Source organism: Rhodnius prolixus, unplaced genomic scaffold, assembly GCF_049639745.1.
Source record: "Rhodnius prolixus isolate KJV_2025 unplaced genomic scaffold, Rpr scaffold_6, whole genome shotgun sequence".
In the NCBI taxonomy this organism is placed as follows: domain Eukaryota; kingdom Metazoa; phylum Arthropoda; class Insecta; order Hemiptera; family Reduviidae; genus Rhodnius; species Rhodnius prolixus.
The window spans coordinates 14,035,910-14,050,476 of record NW_027411634.1 but is presented as its reverse complement, the minus strand read 5'-3'; the positions used below and the strand labels follow the sequence as shown (position 1 = coordinate 14,050,476).

Here is a 14,567-nt window from a genome sequence, read left to right as displayed (position 1 = left end):
ACAGTTGGACTATTTCAATAAAAATATTAAAAAATTACGATAATTAGTGAAATCGAACCAAATTATTAAACAAAAATTAACAAGCAGTTCTTCTTATTATAGAATACTCAATTAATCAATAAAAAAAATGAATTTAACGTTTCAAAATTGTCTTGGGCTGTTTTGAATGTTTGGTATAGACATTTTTAGAATGTTTAATTGGATATTTTCAGGTAAATTTTGGAATAGGCATGCTTATGTGATTCTGGATGGCAACATTGTACTTTCATCACGACGTACAGATCACCATCTACTTATTGCTTCTAGCTGGCCTTTTTATTAAATTATTTCAGTGAAGTGTCCCCGTTCTGTTGTGTCATGGTTGTGTGCAATCCTATAAATAAAAGTTCAATTTCTTTTGCGGACGAAATTGTGTGTTCGAAGTAAAAATGTTTTTTTATAAAGAAAAAATTCTTTCCCCGGGACAGTTGAAACGTCTTAGTGATCATAAATATAGTTGCGAAAGTCTCAGTATTTTGGACAAATTTTTACAACCATGGTGGGATTGGCTAGTTAGCAAAATACCACTTTGGCTAGCACCAAATTTAATTACAATAATAGGACTTATCATAAATATTTTAACTACTTTAGTGTTAGTGTATTACAGTCCCGATGCAAAAGCTGAGGTAAGTCTCAATTTAAACTAGGATTATTTTTTATAATCTTGAGAGTATGTACTTATGAATTTTTAATGAAAGAATACGGCGACTTTGAGACCAGCAGCTAAAAAATGGAACAAATTTATTTTTTATCCTTAGGCTCCATGGTGGGCTTTTATTCTTTGTGCCCTTGGGCTCTTCGCATATCAAAGTTTGGATGCCATAGATGGTAAGCAGGCTCGACGAACAGGCACATCAACACCATTGGGAGAACTCTTCGATCATGGATGTGATTCAGTATCAACAGGTTATTATTTAATTTTAGTAAGATTTCAATTTGAGAATTTCCAGTTTTAAACGGTTGAATTTTCAAACTCTATACATTGGTGACAGTGATTATTCGCTGCTAATCGTAATAGAGAAATTAGGTAAATATCTGGCAGATTGTAACAGCTGTTTTTATTTTTGATACAAGACCAAAATGACCTAATATGTAGAGGCGCCTGATTTAAAAATTATTCTATTACTTTGTAAAAATTTAAATAGTACAAGTCGAACTGACTTAGTTTGGACATGATTGGATAAAATGGTGTTTTATCTTTCAATTCACCGTGATTAAACTTACATGTAGTGTAATAATTTTAATAAAACACACAACGTGACATGTAGTATTAAGAATGTCTTGTTCATATTGTTTTACAGTGGTCAAAATTAAATAAATCAAATTATAACTGTTTTTAGTTTTTTACCGAATGTATCTTAGTTGAGGTTGAGCTCGTGTTTTAAGTAAATCAATAGTCTATATGTAAATATCTATCAAACTCTCTGTTCTATAAAAAACTACTAATGTATAAAAACATTTGTTGGATAATTATTAAATATGCTCTCTTATTTTCCAGTATTTGTCGCTATATCAGCATGTATTGCTGTACAGTTAGGTTCTTACCCATCTTGGATGTTCTTTCAGTGTTTCTGTGCGATAACACTCTTTTATTGCGCTCATTGGCAAGCTTATGTGTCAGGTAAAGTTATAAACATTTTTTCCGTGAATATTAAGTCCTTAATTAAATTTGTTTCATATTTTAAGAAGTTTAAATATTTTAGGCACCTTAAGGTTTGGTCGGGTAGATGTCACTGAGGCGCAGTTTACAATAATGGGAATACATTTAATATCGGCTTTTTTTGGGCCAGAAATTTGGTCAATAAAGGTATGTTTTTCTGACAGCTTTTGTTGCACAGATATTGAAGTACTGATATTGATACTCATTAATCATTTGATTTTATTATTATTATTATTTATTTTTTTTTTTTTTGTTATTATAGAGGACTCATTATAGCTGGCACTTATAACTGTTTGATGATACATATACTGTTATCATTTGACCTCGATTATAAATTTATTATTAACCTACCGAGTCTGTGTGGATTTTATTTGTAGACATAATTTTTATTTGATTTGCAACATGCCCTTGAAGTCTTTCTTATTAAGCTTCATTCTATACGATTGGTCATTGTTTCTTGTACATTCGTTTTGTAACTCCATTTCCTGAGGACAAGGTGTACATGCACTTTTCATTATTGTAACATTCATATTTTAATATTTTTCTGTGCTACTAAGCCTATCATGCCCTGAATTTATTTGATGCATTTTTCATTAATCCTTTTTAATTGATATTATCTGTGTGATAAATAACACCTTACCCTGAACGAAATTAGTTTGCAAGTTATTAATAATATATGACCCATCTGATGTTACCTAGTTTTGAATCAAGATAAGGAAGAGGCTGCACATATGTCATAAGTAGATCTTATTGTGTGTGTCTCCAAATATAAACATGCGACTATGTAACACTCAAGAACACCAGAGCCATGGCGAACGAGAGACTCCCATCCAACTCGATTCCATTAGAAGATAAAAGTTTCGTCTTCTTTTCGCCATTAGACCATTCCTGAGTAGTTTTTGTATCTAAAAGACCTCGCCTGTGATCTTCCTTTGCTCAACTTTCGTACACGTTACCCATAAAAATTTTATTCACTGCCGAAACAAATTTACTCGACTGCTAATTAACTCAAAAATGGTCACAATCAGAAGTGAAAGACCTGGTCCGTGCGGTGGCTATTGTGTTACTCATAATTTTTTGATAAAAAAGAATAAATAGTTGCTGTTCATACTTAATCATACATAATATCATTCTTACTGTTCTTATATTTATTTAAAAATGTGTGGGTTATCTTGATGTTGAAATAAACCATGGTTAAACGAGTACGCTTGTGTCAGTTAATTGTCAAAAACCAAATTATTTTGTTAGAATAAAAACTTTTCTGGCTGACAACTGAATACAGAATTTGTAGTAAATTAATAATTTCAAGATTTTATTAAAAAATAATTATATTTTTGTAATTTATAATTAATATAAATTTAATATTTTTCAGAATTATTTTGTTATAAATGTACAGTAAATTACAATCTTTAGTGATTGAATTAAACTGGTAGGTTACATTCCTAGACGAGTAAAGGTTAACTGAGTAACATTTATAAAACGAGAAGAGGGGAAGATTTATTATTATGTGGGAATTGAATTAAAGCGAATAGTGCATCCTTAAGAATGGGAGTAACAAAGATGAATTATTTTTTAAATGGTATCAAGAACATGGTTTATTGCTTCATTCGTTCAAAAATTCTTCGTTTATTTGTTTACTGCTACAAACAAAGTAATATAATCAAATTTTATTGCTTTTAAAATGGACATTTCGTAGAGAGTTCTAAATAATTCAAAGAATATTTTAAAGATTAAACAAAATTAGTTCAACACAAGTACTATTAAATAATAATTCAAATAAATTTATGCTAAGTGGCATGGTTATCATTCTTAATAATGAATAATTACGAGCGTTAATGTCATCTTTCTTAAGAGAATTTTCTTGAAAGTTGAATTTGGAGGGTGGAAGGAAGTCATGAAATTCAAGTTAGTCTTGGTATGGATATCTTTAAAAAATATTGACTTCGTGATTCTCGCTTTTACAAAGCAAACCTAAAAATCTAGCCAGAAAAGTTATTATTCTAGGAAACTGTGCGAATGATTGAATTTAAATTTATTATTTCTTTGTTGAAGGATTCGATAGTATTTCGATGCATTTAGTTCTGTTGAATGTAATCGTAAAATTTCACTTATCTCCTTCAAATAACTCATTTTATTTAATAATTCATTTATTTCAGTTTTATTGTCAAATAATCCAATCTTAGCGAAATAAATAGATTCTCGCTTAAGAATGGTAAGAGAGGTATCCGACATTTTACAAACTATATGTTCTGTTGTGTACCATATCCCTTGAAGGATGTTTACTTTATTTATTTTTTGTTTTTATATTTATTTTATTTTTACAGGTGCCAGCAATAGGTATATTAGAATTACGTCATTTAATTTTTCTTTTGACGATTATTTGTTGTTCAGTGCCTTTGTATCAACTTTTCATTGATATTTCTAACGGAGGGGTTGGAAAAAATGGCTCAACCGTTGCCGTAAGTTATGCGACATAGCATGACCAATTGAAATAAAGAACTAATAAATTGGGTTGCACTACTTTTCTTTTCTTATAATACTTGCTAATTGCTAAATGCGTGCCACATTAATGAGGAATCTAATTATTATTTGTTTTTTGAATTTTAATGAATTTCTGTTATAATATTCGAACTTTTCATGATGCGAATGCTTTTCCTGTTTTTTGTTTTGTTGTTGGTTATTTTTTGCAAAAAAAAAAGGGATTGTCACACTAACTTTTGTTCAAACAAAAGTGATGAATGTTTTCTTTTGAACTAACATCTTTCTATCACATGTCAAATAATAAACTATAATATTGTCCCTTAGATTCCAATCATCAATCTTACTTACAATCATGGAATGGCAACGGTATTTATGGGAGCATTCTTTCGAGTATTTCTCGATTTTTGTCCATTTCTTTGGACAGGCGGAGCTGGAAAAAATGGGTCGACAGTCGCCGTAAGTTGTTGAGTCACTCCGAAAGAAAAAGACATTTAAAGAGTTGTTTTGCACCGAAACTGCGCATGTGCCGTTTGTAGAGAACTTCAGGCACCTCATGTCGCATGGCCCACTTATTTTATTTATTTTTTTTTAAATTTTATTTTCACCTAGAACATGTTTTACTTCAGTTTTTCTTTAGGAAAGCCAAGTATAAAGAAACAAAATAATATTTAATAGTGAAGCTAAATGTTGCTTTCTGTAATTTTCCGCAGCACTTTTTATTTGTATTTTGTTGGTAAAACTTGTATCTTCTAATATTGAATATTGATGGGTTAAACAGACAGGAGCGAACGAGATTCGCATGTGTTTTTTACTTTTTTTAAATCAAAGGTGGCAGCTTATTTGTTGCAATTATTTTTCATTTGATTTTTACTCTTTCTTAAATATACAAATAATCTGCTATCTGTAAGTTCCTTTATTACATTTTTATTTATTGTTTTATTTCATTTTTTCTTTTTTTAAAGTAAATGTTTTATATCCGCCTTGGATGTTGTATGTTTTGTATGTTACCTTGGACAGATCCCTTGGCTCGACTTCGATGTAAAGCAGTGCCAAGTATTTATTGGGACATTGCTCGCAATATACTTGTTTCACAGAACTGCCTCCGTCGTACTTACTGGGGGCATAGGAAAGAATGGATCCTCAGTAGCTGTGAGTTCCATAGCATGAATAAATAAATTAAACAAAAATCTTTTTTACAAAACAAAAAATATCCCTTTACTTTTATTTTTAATTTTTTTTTAAATAATCTTGTAGCATACTTTTTATTTAAAGTAATACTGTATATATAGTATCAATCCTATTAAACAATTATTATTGTAAATTGCGTTTTCCTATAAATTGAAAAGTAACCTGCTTCAGTATAAACTATATGATTTCAACATATAACATAAAGAGGAGATATTGCTACTTTGAAAGAAGTAAATAGTGTCCTTGTAGTGGGATTTCTGCTTTTCAACAGTTTATGTGATAATCTATTTCCAAAAAGGGCTCTACATTTGTTGAAAACAACAAATCTGCCAATTACAGTAACTTCCGTTTCTTCTCCAAATAAAGAATAGATTGTTCTGGACTTGGGATATGTAAAAAAAAGAAAAAAAAACTTAAAATGGAGCTCTTCTTTTAGCAATGTAGGTCGTTCAGTTTTTTTTATGATTTAATTTAATCAGCATAAACTGGTTGATTAGGATGAGAATGTTACATATTCAATTTCAAATCCAAGTTTCTTCTTTATTTCAGCTGTTTACTTTAGGTGAAACCCGTTCATTGAATTCTTTTATTATTAGTCTAAACCAAAACGACCATTCTTGCGAATATCTTTCATGTAAGGATACTTCAACCACAAAAATGTTATTTTTCAACGTAAAGAATAAGTAGTAAAATAATTCTCTTTTATTATTGAATGTTGTTCACTAAAACTTCCACCAGAAATGTTATTTAACCTTGCGGATTTCCTTGCTTTATTTACTCATAATTCTGTTTTTAAAAAAAACTGGCTGTGTTGAAAGATTTTAAGGAAATAGCTTTCACGATCTTCTCAAATTTACACCAGATTCTGCGGTCCTTATTGCATCTTTTATTGATTGATTAGTTAGAGTGAACATCTGTATTTTGACCAGCAATGATCAGTTCCACACCTCAAATTATTTTGATATTATTCTTTTTGTGGTCCGAGAAAAACTTTTCTCCAAACTAGAAGTTTATTTAAAGCTAAAACCACTACTTATTTAAAATATCAATAAAAAAATTGTTGCAGTGTATTTTCTTGAGTAGAATAAATTTATTATTATAAGCACTTGAACTGATAAGGGATTTAACTGTCCAGAAATTGAATAGGTACATTAAACTACAAAAATGAATTTCGAAAAAAATTAATAGGTACTCTTTAAATTTTTATTGATTAATCATGGAATTAATCAATTTCATAGTACGATTTCACCATTTTTCTTTTTATTTATGTACCTAATAAAGAACCACTTAATTTTTTTTAAGTGCATCACAAGGCCAAACATATATATATATTTTTAATAACATCGTTGCCATTAATTTACGACCACACTGAAACGCTGATAATGTTGTTATTCTTACATGAATATTCCTTTCATGTATTGCCTTTTTTTTCACGATAAGTTCCACGTCCTGTAAAACTGATATGGGTGCTTGGTTTTATTGATTGATAAATTTTTTTTTATTAGATTTTAATTTTGTAAATTTCATTTGAAATAACTAGTGATTGATTTAGATTTTTCTTCTTTTTAGTACAAGGTGGTGATTTTTAAGGTGTAGTGTATGTATATAGTTCTTTTATTGATTTTTATATTTTCAGTTTGTCTTTTAGTTTTTATTTTCACACACTTCAACGTTCTTTTCTCTTTATGGTTTTAAGCACTTTTAATTTTCTTTTGGTCATGCTTAATTTTATTTTATATTTAACCCTGTTTTTTTTTTCAATTTTTTAACGCATGAAGCATCTTTCAGATTAATATTTTATTTTATTTTAACATAAACGTAATAAATTAAAATCTTGCCACAACAGAAAATTTTTAATAGCTTATTGTAAAGTATAAATCTAACAAAATGTTTGCACAATTGAAAGAGTTCCAGATGTTTCACACTATCCAAGGGCATTATAAACTACATGAGGCAAAAAATTTAACAAAATTCATACAAAATTAATTGGTTGATTTTGATTACGAAAAAACTTCGATGGTTTGTATTTTTATAAATTAAGGTTTAGAATTAAATGGACATACAGCTCTGTGAGAGCGTTAAAAGATTCAACATCAACCTACTTCAAACTTTATAACCTAAAATTCTAAGAACTGTAGTTACTACGTCTCCAATCAAAACATTGCAGTCTGACCTAAATATTCCTCTCTTTTCTGAAATAGCCAAAACTCGTTGCTAAGGTAAAAAAAAAAAACTCAACCATAACGTTGACAGGCATTAGAGCCTTCTGATTTACATACAACACTTCCTTCAAATCCTAATCGCCGAATAAAAGCGTCGTTGGATTAGCGGTAATTCAACTCATAAAGCTTATCTCATAGGATGGTTGCTGAGTAAGGTTGCCAATGCGGCGAACTAATGGCACCAATCCATTGGATGGTCGTCGATCTCCTCCATTTATGTTGCCTGATGCAAATTTCATTTACGGATTGGATGGTCAATCAAGTATTTGCCTCTTTAAAAATTTAAAAAAAGCAAAATAAAAATAGTTAGGCATATTTTACGGACCTTGAATCGTATAAATACCACGTCTGCTAATTGTACTGTTTTTGCTGCTTCCTTTTTTGTTACCACATCTTTTAATTGATTTTATAAATTTGATTCAATTTCACTGCAGTAAAAGGTTTTTTAACTGTGGGTAGTTCATACAATTCAAGAATTAAATTGATGGCTGAAATGAATAATATTTACTGGAGTAGCTATGGCAATCTGTTGAAACAACTGGATCTTTTTTGATATTCTTATTTTCCTGAATCTAGTATTCAGTAAATAAAACTTTTTAAATAATTTACAGAACAGATCGTTATTAGCTAATAAAAATCAATCTGTACTAGTGGCATTCCAACATAAATGATGTGAATTAAAAACAATTCAAACGAAAGAGTGGGGGGTGGTCCTGTAATCAAAAATCCTAAATGATATTTAACACATCTATATTCGTTTAACATAATTAGTTGACTTTCAGAAATAGATTGAGTTCTTAGTAAGTGATAAATTTCATTTTGCGGGTTTTCTGCGATAAGCAGGACAGAAAAAGTATAAAATATTTAAACCTTTATTATTTTTTGTTAAATACAATACATCATTAGTAAATAAAGCTGTAATTTATTTGCATTAAAAATTATTGTTATAGTTGTTTCTTTTATTATTGATTTATTGCTTTTACATATTTCACGTCATTTATGTTCTTTTAACAGAATATAATTTTTTATTACTTTTTAATAGTTGATTATTATTACTAACCTTAAGCATATTGAGCATCTCTAAACTTAAAATTATTGCATCACTTTTAATTTTTTAAATGGTTTAATGGTTTTAATTAAATAAAGTTAATCCGTTTAAATTATTGTTTTTCTTTTGGCCTAAAGTAGAAAAAATGAGTTTCTGAGTTAGTCTTTAGCTCCAATAAAAACATGGTCGCATCTCGGCCAAGATTATATCGCCATTTAACATTTAAAAGATATTTTTGACTTTAGCTTTTGCAGAAAGTGTATTCCTGTATAAATAAATGTCTTAAAAATTGATCTTTTAATTTTTCTAACATTTTAAAACCGCCGTATGGAAAGAAAGAACTGTACTGTTCACTGCTCCATCATTGTAGACCTAATACTTTTGTTCAATAAACAACAAAAAAAAAGTCCTACTTAGAGTAATAATTGAGACAGTTTTCCGTAATTCTGTTGAAGTAGTTCTTTGTAGACTATGAGAACCTAAGTATGTATTTCTAAATGAACTCGAAATACTCTTTTTGGGCCACCAACAAATACTTATTCTCAAAATTATTTTACTTTTTTTAACTTTCTTCTTTAAAAAATCAGAAGTATGCAATAATTTTGTCCTCACTAAAACTGTTTTGTATTAATCTATGACTAACATTTTTACTAATTAATTGCTATACTTAGTTTACGTGGGTGCTGATGCCCAATTCAATTGCTACATTGTTTTACGATAGGAATTTAGAACCTCATTAGCAAAGAAATGCGATATTTTATTTGCACCAACATTCTCATTCTGTTTGTATTTGAAACAAATTATAACAATTATTCACTCTTTTTTTGTACCAATCTTTGCGTTAATTAAAGTCATTTGCTCTTTTTTTTATAATCTTTGTAGTAAGTTTCAATAATCAAAAATATATTTGAAATATATTCATGCATCTAATTATTACTTTGGGTTAGCAATATTAATTAAAAAACTGGCAAATTTCTTGGATTCTTGTTCATTAAGTTTTGAAACGAGTGTAATTTTCCTTAACATTAGATAAATCCAAAGAAATAGATGGGAGCCCTGAACATGGGTATCCTTTTTGCTCTCCTGGGATTGCTGTTATTTAAATATATATAGTGTCAAAATTGCTTGTAATTTTCAATGATGAAATTAAATTTAAAAATAGTTCTGCCTGGATTTGTTCAATTTATCTGCAATTTTAAATATTAATTGTTAATAATAATATTAAAAATATGGCAATAATTTTTTTCTAAACTTGAATGATAGTTCAGAAATGTAAGATCGAGGAATAGAGATGAGCGTTACGAGGTGTGGCTATTAAATAACGAGACTATTGCTGTAAAACATTTTATTTTAAATTTATACATATTTAGTTATTATCACCTTCAATATACACCCCTCCTCTATCCCTACAACGCTCCATGCGAATTTACCATTGTTCGAAACCATGCTGGAAGTCTTTTTCTGTGAGCACCTGCATGACGTGTGCCGCTTTTTCTTGCACAGCTTCAACGGACTGAAATCGTGATTCTTTTTTACTGCAGATTTGACTTTGGGGAACAGATATAAGTCATATGGGGCCAGGTCAGGCGAATAAGGCGGATGGCCTAAAACTGGGATGTTGTACTTGACAGACAATGCAGTGTGAGCCCGGCGCGTGCGTTGTCTTGATGAAGAACCCATGACTTGTTCTTCCACAAATCGGGTCGTTTTTTTTCCTTACTCTTTCAACAGGAGTTGAGCAAGCACCTCACGGTAGTAATGTTAATTAATTATAATCGATTTTTTCATCCGTTTTGGACGTGGAAGGGCGATCCGGGTGGTCATCATCTCCGACGTCTTCTCGGCCATCTTTGAAACGCTTGAACCACTCAAAAACTTGCGCACATGATAAAAATTCATCGCCATAAACTTCTTATAATAAAAGATAAGTTTCAGAGGCGGTTTTACCCAGTTTCATGTGAAATTTCACAACAATTCGTTGCTCTTCTACATTGTGTGGTATCATGTTTTCGGCTAAACGAAACTAACATCTCTTACAGAAACGACGGTTCCGGTCAGACAGATTTCTCTACAAACACGTGAGACGCTGCAATCGAAAGAGAAGGCTTTACGCTGCACAGCTGTCGGTCGTTAGGATTTGGCGCATGCATAGTTCTTCTGTAGCAGCATCAGTCTCGTTATTTAATAGCCACACCTCGTTAAAAAAAAAAAAAAAAAGATGTCGAGAATTTAGTATGATATTAGGGGCTAATGAGTATTTCTCTGCTATTGAGGTTATTTAGCATAATTTCTTGCCAAAAGTGCTATGAGCAGAAGAAATGAGCAAATAATATATGGACTAAACCCACGCACTAAGTTAGCACACGAGTACTACTAATTCTTTTTAACTACTATAATTATTAAAAAATTTAAAATATATTTTTCGTTTTTAGATTACATTGTATTTTTATATTGTATATTTTCAGGGCACCAGTGTACTTTCGCCCGTAATACCACTCAGCCTAGTTGTTGTACCTGCTTTTATAATTTGTAGAAAAAGCACTGAACATGTTTATGAGAATCATCCAGTCTTATACATATTGGCATTTGGACTGGTTGCAGCTAAAGTTACCAATCGACTAGTTGTGAGTATATATTTATGATTAATTGTTTAAAGTCAAGTCAGTAATATAATACTGTATTATTATTAGGGCTGCAAAAAGTGAGACACGCGAACCTCCAAAACCTAGAAAGAAAAAAAAAAAAAAGTCACTTATAATTTTCCTGATCAGACCTCCTTTGATCAGAACTTGCTTTCCGATGCTGTTGAGGTGAAAGTTAAACTACTAAACACTGAAAAATCTGCTCTAGACACTTAAATACTTTGTAATATCAGAGTTAATTCCTTCTGTATGACTGCTTGATGACTGCCTCTTATCTCTGTCCGGTTCCTCTTCAATCACCTCATCCTCCACTTCTTGAAAATCCCAAGATTTCCGAGATAACCGAAGAAGACGATCTATTCCCTTTTCTTACCCCAGGGGTCCCCAATCTTTTTACACCGGGGGCCAGTTCACTGTCCCTCAGACCGTTGGAGGGCCGGACTATAAAACAAACTATTTTAAAGTAAAAGAAAAACAAAACGGGAACAAATAGAATATTTCAAATAAAGAACAAGTAAATTTAAATCACCAAACTGCCCAGTATTTCTGTGGGAACTATGGACCTGCTTTTGGCTAATAAGATGGTCAATGTCCGGTAGTTATAGTGCTTTGCCTTTCTTCCAACTTCTGCTGTTATTTTACACTGTTTTCGGAACCGTGACTCGTGCATCCCGCGTCATCGGAAGTAGTTCTGTACATGAGCTACGCAGCGCTTTAGCGGCACCGCCACATATAGTGCTCCTCTCACTGACCACCAATGAAAGAGATGCCTCTTCCGGAAGTGCGGTGGGGGCCGCATGTGGCCCGCGGGCCGTAATTTGGGGACCCCTGCCTTACCCTATCCTAGTTCATCAGTTCTAGTATTACCTTCAATCTCTGAGTGTCCATTGAGTTTGGTTTAATTAGTGATATTTAAGTGGATACTTATTTAGAATACTTAATTTCCTCGAAGTAAACCGAAGTTATGCAGGAGTTGGGCTCCTCAGCTTTCAGCGGCTGGAGAAGTTGTAGTCACATAACTTAAAGAAGGATTGTTCTATGCTGGAATGCATAAAAACTAGCATGTATGCATTGCTCATCAATTGTTTATTGGACGTGCAGGCCACGGTTGCCGAGCAGTAAGAGGCAAGGCCTACAAAGCTAATAATGTGTTACTGGGTTCGATTCCCGGTCTAGGCCTTGGATTTTATTTAATGTTTAATATGGAAACTTTACAGTAAAGTATTTTAGCTAGTCGCCTCCGTCCACGACACCTAATTTGGTAGTTGGACGTAAAGCCTGCATGAAAAAATCAATTACTTTACTTTACTTTATAAAATAAACAAATCATTGGAACTTCTTATTGATCGAGTTCGACTAAAATCTCATAAAGATGTATTATTATTTCTTGCTGTTTCTCAAAATTACATTTAAAAATTCGATAGCAAGCCGCCAAGAAAAATGTTCCCCATTATTCATATTCTTCTGTAAACTAATCTCTCATTTAAATAGGATTATTAAAATATTTCCTTCATTCTGTAATTCCGTGATGTTTTACTATTTAGATATTAATTTCTGTTTCATTACAGGTTGCACATATGACACGAAATGAAATGGACTATTTCGATTCTTCACTTATCGGTCCTGCTATGCTCTTCCTCAACCAATATTTTAATTTTTTTATACCAGAACACATAGTACTATGGATTTGTTTGGTAAGTTTTGTTTTTAATTAAAAATCTTGCTAAATCTAAATATATGTACATGTATTTTCCAATAAAGCTCTCTAAAATAAAAATCAAATTAAAACATAATTATTTTTTAAAACTTATTGCTTCCTTGCAATTTATTTGGTTTATTTTGAGGAATCAGTTACTTGCGACTGGTGACTTGAGTCACCGTTTTAAAGTTAAGTTTCAAGGTTAAAAACATCTTCTGATAATAAGCATTTGTTCTGGTTAAACGATTCCCTTATTGTAAAGAACCTCATTTAGGTTGATTTTCTGTAATAAGACGAGGGAAGAGCTTTAATAATATTTCATAACATTTTAGCATTATCTCTTTTTTTTGTAATTTTTATTATACAGGGTGAACCAGTAAGTATTGTCCATAGTACTGTGTATAGTACATCTAAAGTGGAGTTCAATGATGTATTGGCCAACTTCATATTTTCCTCTGTTCTTGAGTGACGTCACTTTAAAGTTTTTTTCTAAAATCATTACTTTTTTCCAAATAAAAATGTTATTACTCAGAAAGTTTTAGTCCGAATTCGATTCTGATGACACGGTTAGAAAGACAGATAAATTTTCTAAAAATTGATACCATTTCGAAGCATAAGTTATTCTCCAAACAGCCTCAATCTTTCTCCGGATGCTGGAAAAATAATAATAATCGAAATTTTTAAGAAAACTCATTCGGCTCTTATGTGATCATTATCAGACCTAGGTGCTGGCACTTTTTATAAACGTTTCCTTGTTTAATGGGCTTTCAAACGATATATCATTTTCCAGGATTCTTTTTATCTTCGTATGAAAAATTACGTTTGTTTTACCACAAAACGTGTTCACGAGCACTCATCAGTGTTATGGTACAATAGAAAATTTTGAAACCAAGTCTAACAGATAAGGGAAGTTTATTTGTAAGGCACCTAGTTGTATTGGTTAGTACCTAATTCAGATTATAAAGATTATCTGTTAGTGGGTTCAAAGGGTTGTTAAGACTTATTCACATTTTTTTCTTTTTCAACAGGGTAGTTGTGTGTGAAATTGTAATTTGGAGTAAATACAAACTAAATGATTTTTTTTTTATAAAAGTAATACTTGTTTAAAATATTTCCTAACATTTTCTCAAATATTTCAGAGTTTAGACTTTTTTTTTTTTTTTTAGTGCAATTTGTAACCTTTAACTTCCTTATTTAAAGACAACCTACTTTAAAATTGACTACTGGTCCATCTAAAAGAGTTTTCAATGAATTAAACAACTTGATAACTAACACTCTTGAGTGCTCGTGAACACGTTTTCTTGCAAAACAAACGTAATTTCTCATACGAAGATAAAAAGATTCCTGGAAAATGATATACCGTTTGAAAGCCCATTAGACAAGGAAACTTTTATAAAAAGTGGCCAGCACCTAGGTCTGATAATGATCACATAAGAGCCGAATGAGTTTACTTAAAAATTTCGATTACTATTATTTTCCAGCATCCGGAGGAAGATTGAGGCTGTTTGGAGAATAACTTATTCTTCGAAATGGTATCAATTTTTAGAAAATTTATCTGTCTTTCTAACCGTGTCATCAGAATCGAATT

The 14,567-nt window shown here is 31.0% G+C and overlaps 1 protein-coding gene across 12 annotated transcripts in view; it reads left to right on the top strand.

Annotated features, from left to right (window-relative positions):
- Window positions 1–21: 21 nt before the first annotated feature.
- The window catches only part of bbc (choline/ethanolaminephosphotransferase 1 bbc), a 28,594-nt gene continuing 14,048 nt past the window's right edge, over window positions 22–14,567 (top strand). For 3 of the 12 annotated variants that reach the window (XM_074141894.1, XM_074141897.1, XM_074141896.1), the window contains exons 1-8: window positions 23–665; window positions 798–945; window positions 1,538–1,660; window positions 1,743–1,846; window positions 4,024–4,158; window positions 5,198–5,329; window positions 11,104–11,262; window positions 12,849–12,974. In XM_074141894.1, the coding sequence (XP_073997995.1) occupies window positions 429–665; window positions 798–945; window positions 1,538–1,660; window positions 1,743–1,846; window positions 4,024–4,158; window positions 5,198–5,329; window positions 11,104–11,262; window positions 12,849–12,974 (1,164 nt within the window). In that variant the 5' untranslated portion in view covers window positions 23–428. Of the gene's footprint in view, window positions 666–797; window positions 946–1,537; window positions 1,661–1,742; window positions 1,847–4,023; window positions 4,159–4,504; window positions 4,637–5,197; window positions 5,330–11,103; window positions 11,263–12,848; window positions 12,975–14,567 lie in introns of all 12 variants that reach the window. The other 9 variants (XM_074141899.1, XM_074141898.1, XM_074141900.1 and 6 more) reach the window with 7 other exon arrangements.